At 42.0% G+C, this 14,791-nt stretch overlaps 1 protein-coding gene across 32 annotated transcripts in view; it reads left to right on the top strand.

Annotated features, from left to right (window-relative positions):
- ESRRG (estrogen related receptor gamma) overlaps positions 1 to 14,791 on the top strand; it is a 406,664-nt gene that overhangs the window by 233,542 nt on the left and 158,331 nt on the right. Inside the window, exon 1 of one of the 32 annotated variants that reach the window (XM_055816306.1) lies at positions 4,450 to 4,471. The exons of 29 other annotated variants lie outside the window; for them this stretch is intronic. Coding sequence is in view for 1 of the 3 variants with exons in the window: in XM_027788548.2 (XP_027644349.1) it covers positions 7,747 to 7,802 (56 nt within the window). In the remaining 2 variants the exon portion in view is untranslated. Of the gene's footprint in view, positions 1 to 4,449; positions 4,472 to 7,608; positions 7,803 to 7,860; positions 7,880 to 14,791 lie in introns of those variants that run through there. 2 more of the 32 variants (XM_027788548.2, XM_055816309.1) reach the window with 2 other exon arrangements.

The raw sequence follows: 14,791 nt of genomic DNA, 5'->3' as shown, positions 1-14,791 counted from the left end.
ATTTAATCATATGTACTAATACAGCCAGAAAAAAAAATAATTCATTGTAATAATGTAACCTGAGCATTTTTGTTAATGTGTGATTCTTATGAATTGTATGAAATAGATTAATATGATCCTGTTAGATGTTAGCGTATGAGTCTACTAGAGATAGCAGGATCATTGCACTTGTATTGGTGTATACTGACATACTTTTGACTGGTAGTCTAGACCGTCCACCTACCGCTAAGTGGGGAATGAGTATGGGAGTGGTGAACAGCATCTCGGTGCACCCTGGTACGTTCTGTAAAGGCTTGCTTTAAGGGCGCCAGATCTTTAACTTTCAGGTGGATGGAGCTGTAGGAACTGGGAAGAGAGCATTTGCTGGTGAATTCCATGTTTCTTTGAAACTTCTGGAGCTGTACAGTTGTACATCTGGGAGCTATATATCCATGAAAACCTTTATTTTATGTCTCTTCATATTGATGATTGGGGAAAAGTACAAGGTGAGCTTAACATATTCCTGTGCTTGGTTTACATGCATACTTATGCGTCCAAGAAATGATTTGACCTGGAGTCTAAATATGCCTCTGTACAAAGCTTACTATACTAAGGGCGCAGTTAGTCAGCTGACATACGGATTTAAAAGAAGGCATGTATACAGAAAGAAAAATGAGAGTTCTGATACTACAGGGGCAGATTTCTGTGGCCTTCATTATGGTATCTCGACCTGCTTTCAATCTGGGATGTCTAGAGATGAGCTTCGGGTAGCTAGTACCTTATGGGGAGGGAGCATTTGTTTACTCTTGAACAGGTGAACTCTCTTCAACCTTTGTTACCAGTTTCTTCTTACTGTTTCAGTGGTGAAAGCTCTGATTCACCAGCATAGTCAGGTTATTTTGAACTGAGGACATTTCAGTAGTCTCGTTTGTCTCCAGTATTAATTCTGCACCACATTCTTGCTTCCCAGGTCAGTGAAATGTTAGGCAATGGAGAATCTCACCTCGATTTTGGAGAGAACAGTTAGATATTTCTATATTACATTGAATTCTTCCTTAAAAGTTATGGATAACAAAAGTAGGACACCCTAGTGGAAAGTCCCTGCTTGACAAGCAGGTTGGTTTTTTTGGTTTTCAGTACTTAAAATAGATGTTTCCCTGCTTGTTGGTATTTGTTGTAGGTAAACTGTGTTTAATTCAGTGTTACTTGCACCTTTACAAAGTGCACCTCCTTTAATCTATTGGTTTAGAAAGCATGCATTCGATGTCAGACAACATAAAGACAGCATGTAGAGATAACCCTGATGTGAGTGATGGTTCATCATCTAGCGTATGGATAAAAGATTTCTGAGGCTATGTTACTTGGCAGTTCAACATGATCTGACTGTTTGTTAATCAGAGAACACACGAAGAACAAAGGAGGGAGAACAAAAATGTTGAAAAAAGTGTTGTATAGCTGGAAGACGTACAGTGGGACAAGTGATGCAGTCGTAGGAATGGATAAAGCAGTCATGGAAACAATGAGCTGTAAGAGGGCAAAATTTGTTTCATATTGTTTCGTGTGACTTGAGTTTGTTGGTAAAGGGGATAACATTTTGTATTCAGTCAGAGAGCATGTTCTGTAAATCTCTTCAGTTACCCGTTCCCTGGGTGTCGCAATAGATTAAGTCGCTGTGTGATGATATGACACCGCCATCACTCGTCTTCCTGGGATATTGCTGGAGGCAACAACAAACCTGTGTCTTTGGCACATGTGAAGGAATTTAGTGCTTGAGGGGTTAAATTACACAGGCTCCCCTGTGGATCAGCTTATGCTTGGACAGTAATAATAGCAATAACATTAATAATAAAAATGCCAGAGCGAAGGGAGTGCAGGGGGAGCAAAAGGAAGAAGAGTGATGGAAGACAGGCTGGGACAGTCGGGGCAGGGGGGGAAGGCAGGCTAGGGAGGATGCGCCTTGTACAGCAGGTGTACCAGCTCCACGTCAGATGTCGTAGGAGCCTCTGCGACATGCACATGCACAAATACACTTCACAAAAGCTTTGAGGATGGCTGGTGGCTCTGTGCGTGTGTGCGCGCTCTCGCTTCGAGCCATGATATCCTAGGGCAGTGTAACAAGCAGTTCATGTCAGCTCACAGTAAAGATTATTGGTGTTTTCACTGGGGAAATATTGATGCTCCATCTTCTTCTGTTTTTAGCATTTTGAGCTTGCAGTCAGGTAGACTGGCTGGTGGGAGAGTGGGAAAAGACCCACTGAGGGACACGTTTCATCCCTCAATTAGATGGAGCTAAACCCCTAACCTTGCTTAGGAATAGCTGCTGATGCGAAGTTTTCTTCTTTCCCTTCTCATTTAGTGGGATATTACATTTCACTGCAGTATAGGTGATAGAATGGGATGTCAACTGGGATGTTATGGTTCTAACAGAAAGCACAAGCGCTCTTTAAGGAAAGTGCTTTTGTATAGGTGAGGCCTCAAAAAAAAAGAGTAATGTAAATGCAGAATGTGGATATTGCCCCCCCTCCCCCCCGCCTTTAAATTCCTGGATGGGTAAGCCATCACAGTAATGGACAACAATGTGTATTGGGGGTGTGGGGTGTGGGGTGGGGCAGGGAATCTGAATTTGTTCTTTTTCAGGTTTGTTGTTTATCGTAATCCTTCTAGTGAAAATGGCTAATTTACTCTTTCTATAGGAATATTTTAAGGACGATTATCATAATATCACAGCTGCTGAAAAGGTCTAAAATAGGACATTGACCTTGAATGTGTTCCTGCGTTTAGTATGTGGTGCTTAACATTCAAGAAACAATATAACTGCAACTCATTTATTAATGTATAATCTCAAAATGTTAACTCTTGCTCTGTAAATACATGCCACAAGGATTCTAGAAAGCTTGCAGTATCCCACGAAGTACATGTGGTATTTTATCAGTGTAAATATGTATAAGATTTTCAAGATTTCTGCTGGGAATACTCCATAACTAAAGTAAGTTTTCCCTTTGGTACTGCACTAGTTTATGATTTAATTTTTACTGACATTCCACCAGTCATATTATTAGCTTCACAAAATGAAAGTGAAATAATCCTGTATTAATTAAACAGAGCAACTGAATTCCCTCAGTCATCTTATCCTTGGCTGTCTGAGACAGTAATGCACTTCAGCTTCTCTGAAGAAACTTACACTAAAAAAAGAGCTTGGGGTAATAGCGAGATATCCAGATTGAAGCGTGTGCCTGAATTATCTTCAGGGAGTAGACCTTTTTTGGTGGGTGACAGGCAATGTGCGTGCAGCTCCCTTTCTTTTTTTTTCTTCTCTTTTTGTCAGCGGCTTTGGAAAAGGTGTTTCGTCAAGAGAGTAATTTTCATTTATAGCAACGTGAACAGTTTCTATTCTGTATCAGTGGAGGCAGTCATTTAAATACCCATGCCCATGCCCTTGAAAATAAAACGAGGAGAAAATATGGAGTATTTATTTGAGACCAGATGAATTGAATGTAGTTCAGTAACATGGTAAGGCAATTGCTGTTATTTCACGGGGACATTTTTTATATGCTGGAACAGAGTGTAGCAGCAAAAGCGAAAAGCCCTGCCCTGTGTATTTGTAAATGCACTGTGGAAAAGTTCTAAGGAGGATTCGGAGATTGTGTTATGTGAGCTTTTTTTCCTACGATCAAAGCGAGGAGTAATTAATGCTAAATACAAATTGAAATAGCAGATGGCTTTAAAGTAATAACCTGCTACAGTTTGTCCAACTATGTACAAACAGGTGAGCAGAATTTGGAAGTTTCGTACCGTTCGGTTTTGTAACTCATTAGCGGTATATCCAGGGATGCACCACGTGCCTTCTGGTGAAAAGCACAAAAGGCAAAAGACCAGTAGACAGCGACAATATTGTTCTAATGTTGATCTCACTGTAGCATAAACACATCTGTTTCTTGTGTTTCTTTAAAGAGCAACTGTGAATAAAGAGAAAATCACGTATTTGATGAGACTTTGATATTTATTTCAAACTTGTAACAATATACTTTTTGGCTAGACTATGAACAAGGTGCCATGGTGTATGGCAAATTTCTGTCTAAAGTAGCCGTATACTTATTTTCAAATAAATTCTCAGCGGCTAACAGACTCTTTCATATGCTTGCTCTTTCCCAGATGGCTTGATCCTGTTGCTGCTTTTGGTAAATACACATTTGACACAATGCACTGTGCAGCTTCTGTGAAGTGCCACTGAATCTTACTTCTTCAGTTGCCCTGAGGTAGTTGTGTTTTAAGAATCTGGCTGTTTGGATGCCTTGAAATGTCTATAGGATTTAAATGTGAAGATGCTTAAAGATGTACTCGCTGTTCGGCACACAGGAAAAATTACATGCACAGAGAGATGGTGGAAATGGAGGTGCTGCTCAGTAATGCCCCTTGACTGGTACAGGCACTCATGATGACTTTTTCCTTCCCCTTGGATTCCATTGCCACTGTTTTGTATAGACTCCTTGTGGTAAGATTTTGCACTGTACGTTTTGATAAGTTAGCACAGATGTGTGCTTGCATGCATGTTCTTATTCTATACCCTCTGATAAAATTCAGTAAACTGATACCTGTTTTGCTTTTTTTTTTTCTTTCCACTACTGCTATTTGTATTTGTTTCTACAGAAAAGCTTGAGAAAATGAAGATATGCTTAGCCCCAGGTTATTTACTGCTGTAATCTCTTCCTTATCTTTTTTTCCCCTTCCCCAAACTGATCAGTAACTGTGAAACCCAAGTTCAAGAATGTAGTTGGAATTCCAGGCCCCAGTCTGGTGGAGGTGACACTTTCAGTCCCAGGGGAAGAAGCCAACTGCTTTGTTTATCAACATGCAAAGTACAGCACGGTGTATTTCTGGTTCTCTGAGAAGCAGCACCGGCAGGGAAGAGAGCCGCTTGCTTGGATGAAAGATGGTTGATAGAAAGGGAGTGATGGTTCATAGAAGGAGAGGAAAAATGTGGTGTTTGGGGGTGTAGAGGAGGGTGGGGGACGACAAACCAACAAGGCAGCGGAAACTATGTGAAAGTGAAAAGGAGGGCTTACAGGAAGACAGACCATGACAGAAGGAAAGAGACTATCATGCTTCAGCCCCTGAATATAATTATATAATCTTAGGAGATAATGAATGAAAGTAGAAATCAAGCCTAACCTGTGCTGTGGCAAGTTGCAAAATGGATTAGCTGTCATATTTTAAGGAGGGTGTATTCCAGGGTGCTTAATACAGAAAAGTGACCTTATCGAATTACTCGTGTATAGGGATTCATTATGGGCGATTTTCAAATAAGAAAACACATACACATGAAAAGATTTGAAGGCATTTTACCATAAAAATATTGAAAAATAGCAATTTGGGGTATAAGTTTATAAACAGACACTCAGACATCCAGTACAAACAATATATTTGTATTTTCATGTTTTGCCAATGTGCACATGTAAATCAGTTTGTTGGAACTCTATTTTGGGTTTATACAGTAATACAGATACCTATACATAAAGACATCATATTCAAGTTCTGATTTGATTCCAAAATCCACATTTATCAAATGGCTACTTAAAGAGGACGTTCTAATACAGTAACGTGATTAAATGCCTCTCATTTTAAAATTTGATAAAAACTGAATTATTTTTTTTTGTGTGTCTCTGATGTTTCTGCAGAGTACTTGGATTTTACTCTCCATTTCAGAGCTTTTTAATTCACCGCTTACAAGTGAATTTACATCTTAATTACAGAGTTCACATCTAACAATACAGACAGCACAATGCTTATTGGTAATTAAGCTTTTACTACCTGCTTTCATACAGTAGTCTGAGCTATAGTTTTGCTGTGTGAGTTTTGATTCCTAAACTTGCATGTATTTATACTGGGTTTGTAGGAAGGAGGCCCAGTCTTCATATAAGGTTACATACATAACACCACAATCTCTCTGCTGTAAACATGTACAAACATGTCTATTGCACGTAGATACTGTGGAACTAGGTTCTGTTGCTGTATTTATTTGCTAAAATGCTGTGAAACAGATCTGGAGAGGGCATTTGCGTTCTCATTTTTTTGAATGGTATTAATGCATTCTGAGGGTGTGCACTTTTTTTTTTTTTGATCCTAAAAGATTGCTATTTGCATCATGTTAGGGCTCTAGTCACAAAAGATTTTGTAAGAGCTGAGCTGAATTATAAAAAATTATGGGCTTTCCAGTTTTGTTTGTTGGGGGTTTTTTGTTTTCTTGCCAGAAATATTGCCTACGCTTGAATTCACTGGTAGGGGTAGGAACACTTTGAACCTGGAAAAAGAGTACGGCGTATTAGTTATGGTATTAAGGAAAAATAGTAGCTTTTGAGAGAAAAAAATGCTCACTAACGCATTACTGATTCTTTCACGATGGGGTGTTTGTGTGTGTTTCAGTGCAAACTGTCTCTCTAAATTTGAGTATGGTCATTTTCTTGGAACAAGTTTAATCAGGGACCTTTCATATGACAGTGACGAGCAACTGAGCTGGCTCTAAGCAGCGGTTTGCTAGAATTGGGCTTGGTGACGTTTCCTATGCAGCATACATACGGGCTATGTGTTTATCCCCCTTTTAGTTCGGTAAGATTTACTTTACAAAAACCCAACCCTCCCAACACTGTGCAGGTCTGTGCACGCTCCCCGATTTCCCGATGCAGCCCTTATCCTGCTCGAATGAGGCAGGGTGAGCCAGCCCACTACAGTCCCTCCACAGTTACAGATGGAAGTGATCAGTTCTGGAGCTTTTGTTTCTCTTTACTGTATCTACATATACACATCTAAACACTGGGACAGGGGCACCCCCCTTACCTACGGCCATATGTAGATGTGGCTAAGCTGTATGTGACCCCTATACCTGCGCACGCTCCCCGCTGCACCCAACGCGGTTACCGAATGGGGCTGAGTGCTCGTTCGCTAACGCATGCCCTTTTTCAGTAAATATGAAATAAGGCTTTTCATGGTTAAATAGATAACTAAGTATTTATATAGATTTTATATATTTATGTAATCCATATATATTGCTATAGATTAGACGTAATGAAATCCCAGCTTCACCCCCTCCACCCCACCCCCCCCCCCCAGCAACTCGGATGACAATGAAAAGTTGAGTTACCCAGAAGCTTCGGCAGGCTGCACTTGGCGTTATTATTATTTATTTTTCCCCCGGCGCCGAGCAGTTCCAAGGGTTAGGGAAGCGGCGGGCAGGCGCGCGCGCCGGGAGCCCGGCGAAAACGCCGCAACCGGCAACGGCGGCGCGAACTTCATCCTCGACCCTTAGGCGCAGTCCTTCGGCACCTTCACCGGGCGCCTGCCCCTGAAGTTCGGGCCGGGCCGGGCCGGGCAGCCCCCAGCGGGCCGCCCGCCGGCAGCGCGGACATGTCCGCGGGCTCTGCCCCAGCCGCCGCCGCCGCCTCAGGCCGCTCCCCCGTCCCCACCCCTCTACCTGCCGCGCGGCCCGCGCGCCGGGCCGCCCCGGCGCCCCCGGCGCCTGATTGGCCGCCGCCCCACCAATCCGCCGTGCCCCCGGGCCGGGGGGACTGCATATGTAAAGCCCTACTTCATATTCATGAGCGCCGAGCGGGGCTTTAAGTCCTTGATTAGGCGCGCGGGGCGAGCTTTTGGTCCCAACTGGCCGCGCCTGCCGCCGCCGCCGCGCCCGGAGAGCACTGTGCCAAGTGCGCGGCGCTCGGCCACGGAAACTTTGATTTACCGCGGGGGCGCACGAAGAATGGTCGCCGGGCGCACATGGATTCGGTAGAACTTTGCCTGCCGGAGCCGCTCTCCCTGCACTACGAGGAAGAGTAGGTACCGCTCCCCGCCCCCACCCCACCGCCGCCGCCTGCCCCAAACCATGACAGGCGCCTAGACGCCGCTGCAGGTAACGCTGTGCCGGGGCCGCGGGCGGCAGCCGGTGCGGGCGCGGCGGGCCCGGCCCGGCGCGGGGCACTGCGCGGCGGCTGCGCGCCGGGGGGGGGCGGGCGGGAGGTGGCCGGCCGCGGGGCGGAGGAGCGGTGCCGTCGGCGGGGGAGCACCCGGCCCCGCCGCCTGCCCCGGCGCTCGCAGTCTGACAGGTGCGCCGGGCTCCCCGGCCCTCCGGCGGCGCCGGGGGGGGACCCCGCGGGGCGCTGGGGCGACGGCCGGCAGCGGCCGCCCGCCGCGCTCCCTGAGGTGGCGGCCGCCCGGCCGGGGGGCGCCGCTCCGGACGGGCAGCCTGAGCCACCCGGGGAGGGGGCGTTTTGTACTTTGCAGGCGCCCGGCGTGGCCCTCGGCGCCGGCTTTTCCTCACAAAAGGCAGCAAAATACTTTTTAAGGAGCCGCAGTTCTTGGTTGGCACTTCCCCGCTACCTGGCGGAGCGGCCCCGGCGCCCAGCGCGGCGCCCCGGCGCTCTGGGGCTGGCGGGGGGCTCCCGAACTTGCTTTCAGCCCGCAGCCGGGATTAAATATTAGTATATCTCGGGAGCTGTCACCGCTTCGTTTTTCTTTATGTCGAGCCGTTACGTAGCCGTGCCTTCGTATTACGCCGAGACGGTACCACCGACGAAAAAAACCCAGCTCACAGCCAGCATCGCCCTAGACGCAGCCTGTGGAACGGCTGTATTGAGAGGTGACAGTGTATTATAGGTGGATGCCCACTAGCTGTCCTTACTGTCTGCATATTGCACTGCTATTTGTAATTAAGCCAGAGACGAAGTGAATTGCAGTGATTGCGTATTGGTGAAATAATACGGGCGGTAACAAATCGCCTGGCTCCCAGAAATACAGTTTGGGGAAGGGGAGGCAGGGGAAACCCGCTGTAACGTTTGGAGAGAAATAAAAAGAAAATAAACAGAGGTAAGGATGTCCTCTCAGATGTGCTTTATAGGTCAGTGCACTGTGAGCTGCTGTACAGTGTAAGATAGCTTCATAAACGTAAGAACGCAGTTTCCACAGCTTCTACTAAGTGGTGTGTTTTTTATAAAATACATACAAAGATAAGAGATTTTCCTTTTTCTTTTTGTGTGTGTGTATGCTCCCCCCCTGCTCCCCCTCCCCCAAAGGAGCTTTCTTGAATTTACCTTCTTACAGCTAATTTGAATGATTAGTTTAGATAAGCCTCTTAGAGTAGATGCATTTAAATGAAATCGGGGCACATGTCTTTTTGGCTCTGGTGCAAGATTCAAACTAATTTTTTTCTTCCGCTTTGGCTCAATTAAAAGTGATCTTAAAACACTCCCAATATATTGTCTGAGCGTGGGGTTTGAGGCGTGTGTGATTGAGTGGACACAAGTAACGTTCAGAAACATATCTGCTTCTCTGTCTCAATTAATAAACCCCGGAGTTTTACATGTAATTAATATTCATAGTAATTGTGTTTTGACTATATTTTGTAACATGCATGTGCACATAAGGATATGCAAAATAAATGTAGTAATTTCTACAGTTCTTACGTTATGGATGAGGGCAGAGAGGATTCAAGCTAAAAATTGTCCGAACATTTTGGGAGTGCACCACTAGGTATGCTTTGATTTTAAGGCAGAGCATGTTAAAGAATGCAATAACTTAAAAGCCAGCTGCAACCTTGGCTTTTTGCTTTTTCAGCACTAACAATAACACTAATAATTACTAATAGTTAATAAGCTAACAGATGCAATAAATATAGCTGCTCATTTTGACATATGTGTCAGTTTAATCATTCTAAATGAATCAGTGTGTTCATAACGTGAAATCTCCTTCAACCTCTGATTAAAATGTAACGTTGACTAAAGGATTATAGAGCGGACTTAATTTTACTGACTGTTTTAACAGTTGTCACAGCTGTTGGAAGAAGGAAAGGCAATTGAAACACTCCAAAAAAGGCTGCGGGGGGGGTGGGGTGGGGAGAACCAGACTAGTTTAGTAAATTTAAACATGATCTCTGAATGCCAAACATAGAAAACTGAGGAGATTTGTAACTCCAGAAAGCTTCTGTGCACTATGTGCATTTGCCCTTTGTGGCTCAGTGTGTTTCATTAATTTGAACCCTCAGCAGTTTCCCTACTTTGAACATTTAAAAACATGCAACAGCGTTTAAATGTGAAACAAATTCAGCTGTTAGAGTGCACACAGATTTTCATCTTACAGTGCAACTGATAAAATACGCAGATGACCAGAAAAAAAGATTGTGTAGAATGGCTGTAACATTTAAAAAGTGGACATAAGCGTCACATCATGTGGATAGTTCGGTGCGATGATGATGGTCAGTATACATACTTGTATTTTCCTAACCGTTCTCATGTTGCAATGTGGGAAGGGGCTGCGGAGTTACCCAGTGAGTCTGTCTGGGTTGTTTGTGTAAGGATGAATATGAGTGTGTGTGTGTGTATGCTCGCATGCAGCAGCATGTAAATATATGTATTTGTGTGTGTGCGCACGGTGATTATAGGCTAAGCATGTGAAAGAGTTCGTCAGTTTCACTCTTCTTTAAAACGTTTTGGCATAGCTTATAATGCCTGAAGATTTTTTCAGAAGCGTCTTTCATTTGTAAAGGGAGGAAAGGGGTGGACTGCAGAACGCTTCTTTGTGAAGTGGGAAGCAGCACTTGATTCCACTCCACGGTCTCTTCAGGCTGTGGAGATCTTTAACCTCATGCATTCATCTTATTAGATAGCTATTTACAGTTGTTATTAAGAAGTAAAACCCAAAGATAATATTAAAGTCAAAAGTCTCCAGGCCTGTGTACGCGTCCCCGGCGTGTAACGTGGCACTCAGCTCTGTGTCGTGAAGCCAGCCCCCAAGTGTGGGTGAGCGAACCGACCCTGCCTGTGTGCTCCCCTTGGGCAGCAGGCAGGCCTTGGGCCGTTCTTCCTTCTCCTTTTCTGGTTGTAGTTCTTTGCTTTTTTGGGTTTTGATAGACTGCTGGCAAGTTTTGAAATCCTGCAGAAAGTATAAAGGTTTTGTGCTGAAATGTCCGTCTGACAGCTTTTCATTTACTGGGGTTTGCCCCTCTTCTAGCGATGGTTGCTCATTTTAATGTGTTTATGGTTGTGTTCTTTTATTTACTGAGCCTGGTGCGTTGCAGCGGTAATTAACCCGTGTTATTAGCAAAGCCCTTGTGGATATCCATTAATTCTTTTGAATGGCTGATCATTTTTCCTGTACTTCCCCCCCCCCCCCCTTTTTTTTTTTCTGAAGGCACGCTGTCCTTTTTCTAACATTCTTTAAGCTTTAACATTTCCCACAAATTTGTTTTTAAACAGAGGCAGAGAGAAGGGCACCATCCCCATAGTTCCATAACAAAGAATAACTATTGTCTTAACAAACTGTTTTCAAAGATGCTAATGGGAAGCAAAACAACTGGGAGAATCTGTAGGGAACAATTTATTTAATTATTATTTTTCAAAACACATGCTTAATGATAAGAAAAGAGATAAGAATTTGCTTCATCTTTTCCCTTTTTTTTTTGTGTGTGTGTGTAGCTGCATTAGCTGTTGTGAATATTTTAGCGTTCGTATTTTAATCAGATTTCAACTTAGTTAATAGCACTTTGGGCATTTAAAAAATATTGAGCCAGCAGAAAAATACTTGTGCTTGCACTGCTGAGAAAAGATAAGGGCCGCCTCATTAGCCAACCCTACTTTTGCAATTAATTTCAAATACATGGTGCTATTCATCAAATACAGAAGGTAACTTGTCTATGATAATATTTAACAATACTTGAAGCCTACTTTGCTAGAGTAGCTAGAAAGTATGATATGTCTATTCTCACAGATATGTCAGTCCATATGCTATGCTGCTAGTTCTGGATGTTACAGAGCAAAATTATGATAGAAAGATTATGGCATAAAAATATGAATTATTTATAAGTGACATGATTATTCATGTTACAGAATGTTTTTAAAGGACTGACCCTTGACCTGCAGGGAGGTTGCTTGCACCCCTGTGGAAGTGTTAGTAGGAATAAAAAAGATACTTACTTGAACCTTTCAAGGAAGTATCTGAAATAATTATTTTTTTACTTAACCTAAGTGAAATGCATAGGAGAAGTAGGGGGGGAAGAAAAAAGGGAGGAACTCTTGCTTCTATTGAAGCTTAAAGTAGCCTCTGTCTAGAAGATAAGCTTTTCTATGAATTCTTCTTCATAGCAAATTCATGGAGGGAAGAAACAATAAAATGTTGATCTGTTACAAGTGCATATGAGCCTCATGCTACCAAGCTCTCTAGAGGAAATCTGTGATTATGCCAGGCCAGTTTGTTCAGTTTTTATCTCTTTTACATCCACTGGCCTTGTATTAAATTGTCATTGTCCTAAAGCACATGAGAGAGAAATGAATTGCATTTCTCGACATGCTCTGACAGTGAAATATTTAGCCTCTCTGTCTCCAGTCATACTCATATGTATGTTTGATAGCGCAGGGATGACACCAACAGTCGCAGCTGCTTGACATTCCACTTATTACATGTTCTTTTACATTTTGTGTATCCTCTTTTACTTTTAGACTTCGGTTAGGTAATCATACATGCATTCAGTCATATCTGTATGTGTGGTTTTGTTTTATGTATTTGCATTTTACGTGGAAATCCTGTCAATGCACAGCAAGTTTCAAGTTCAAATACGTACCTATCTATGCATGTCTGTGTGTGTGTTCCAGGTGTATAGTGTATTCCTGATGCAATTTGTGCAAGGTACATCTGTTGTTGTATGTATGCACACAGACATGTATACACTAAGTCTATGCAGAGCTATTTAACTTCCTTCTATGCAGTTGCTTGTCAAGAATCTTGCTGCTTTTATGTGGTTGTTTCTTATCCATGAAAAGAGAGCTGGCCAGCAATGTAAAGTGTGTGCACCTGATTTTATATCAGCTTCTTTACGTAACCTAGCATTTTCTGTATTTATACTTACAGTTTTGCTTTTAAAAGATGCTGTATTTTTTAATAAAAATCTCGTCCTCCAAGTAATTTACATGACTAATATTATTCATATTCCTGTAAGTTTTGTCTGCCAATCAGAGAACTGTTTTTTCAGCTACCTGTGTCCTTGGACACATGGTTATGTTTACACCTAAAGAATATAATTGTTTTTAGGGGAGGAAGCCTCCTACATATGGCCGTTAATATAGATCATATTGTTCTCAGAAAAAAATATAAAATACACATTCCATTTTAACGGTCCTTAGTCCTCACCAAAAATCCTATAGTTTTTTTTTTTTTTTGGTATGGTTTGCTTGTTCAGAAGTAAAAATACTTTGAAACATTGAAGAAAAATATTAAACTGAATTATGTACTGCTATTTCAAATATTATTATTTAATTATTTCTAAAGGATTTTGTTTTGCCTTTTCAGTAGCAGTTTGGAGAGTAACATCGATAGATATGGTAGAACAGTGCCTTTTGACATCTGTGTCTTGTGAAACAATTTATGTATTTGCTATGTTACAGAAGCTTTAAATCTCTTGGGTTTATTTACATAATGCTTGTAATGTTTTTCAATTAATTTGTATTTCCTTCAAAGAGAGAAAGGCTTTTCTCTTTGCTCTTCCTTCATATAGCAGGTTTGCATGAAAGGGAATCTTCTCTAATTTCCAGTTACTTTCCTCTAAGGAGCATAGCTTTTAATGAGAGCATTGTTTCCAAATCTTTTAAAATTGAAATAAAAATTATTTTTTTGCTTCAACTTCGTACATTTGCTAGGAGAAATCTATGTTAACATTCTAATGAAAGTTAGAGTGATATAGGTACTTCTACATAGTGTAAGACAAGCATATGCTGTTTTTCTTTACTGCTGAATGCCTATTTCTTACCGTGTGTCACCATTCTGAGTTTATATGAAGTCTAGATGGAACATTCTGATTTAGATCAAAATAATTTACAAGGCAAAACAAAAAATAGTATTAGAAATATAAATTCATGTTTTTCATGACACTAACACAGAACATTAAGCATGAAATTGGAGAAGGGTGTCCATATACTGCAGAAAGTTAGTGTATCGAGGTGTATGAAATGAAGGTTCCTTGTCCTCAGTCTAATCAAGCCATTTATAATAACCTTGTACAGAACTGTGCACATTTATTTATATGATAACCTACTGAAATATGATTAGTTACTTTATGCATGTGAGAATAATCTAAATGTATCCTTCTATCATATATTGAAAATTATATTCCCTTTCCCTGGCTACAAACCTCTTTACAGATTTGAATTGTAGTCTTTATGTGGGAGGGCAGATTCTCTTAAAGGGTTGTGTTCTGAACCAAACTTTTAAGATAAGGTGATTTGAGGTTTTTTAGGTTATTATTTTGCAGATTAGCATGGATGTCTCTTATTCTTCTGTATCTTTTCATGTTGCTGTAAGTGAAAAAACCTGCACACCTCCTTTTCATCATTTTGATTGGAACTACATACCATATGTAATGTGTTTTGGCAGCACTTACCTAGCCAAAGAAAACAAATTAATATTAGCCATGCTGAGGGGTGTCAGAAGTATCACAGATGTGTCGATTTAGCTTTGCTCCATCACACTCTTTCCTTAAACAACTGGTCAAGCTGTCGCAAAATGTAGTGTTGGCTACAACGAGATTCTAATAGGTGTGATCAGAGATTGATGGGTTTGGCAAGTTAGAATGAGAAGATGATGTGGAGTTGCTGTTGCTTGTTTTGTATGGCCTTGGAAAAACCCCAAAGAAACAAAAGCAAAAAAAAAAAAGGGGGGGGGGGGAATTAAAAAAGGGAAAAATATAATTAAAAATTATAAGCTTCCCCCCTGCCAGTCTAAAGGCCTGCAGATGTAGAGATGCTGGTAAGTGTAATGAAAAAGTCTGTCTAAAATGTAATGC

The sequence above is a fragment of the Falco peregrinus genome, chromosome 11, assembly GCF_023634155.1.
Source record: "Falco peregrinus isolate bFalPer1 chromosome 11, bFalPer1.pri, whole genome shotgun sequence".
Classification (NCBI taxonomy): domain Eukaryota; kingdom Metazoa; phylum Chordata; class Aves; order Falconiformes; family Falconidae; genus Falco; species Falco peregrinus.
The sequence above is the reverse complement of the archived record's forward strand: the minus strand, read 5'-3'. Positions and strand labels throughout refer to the sequence as shown.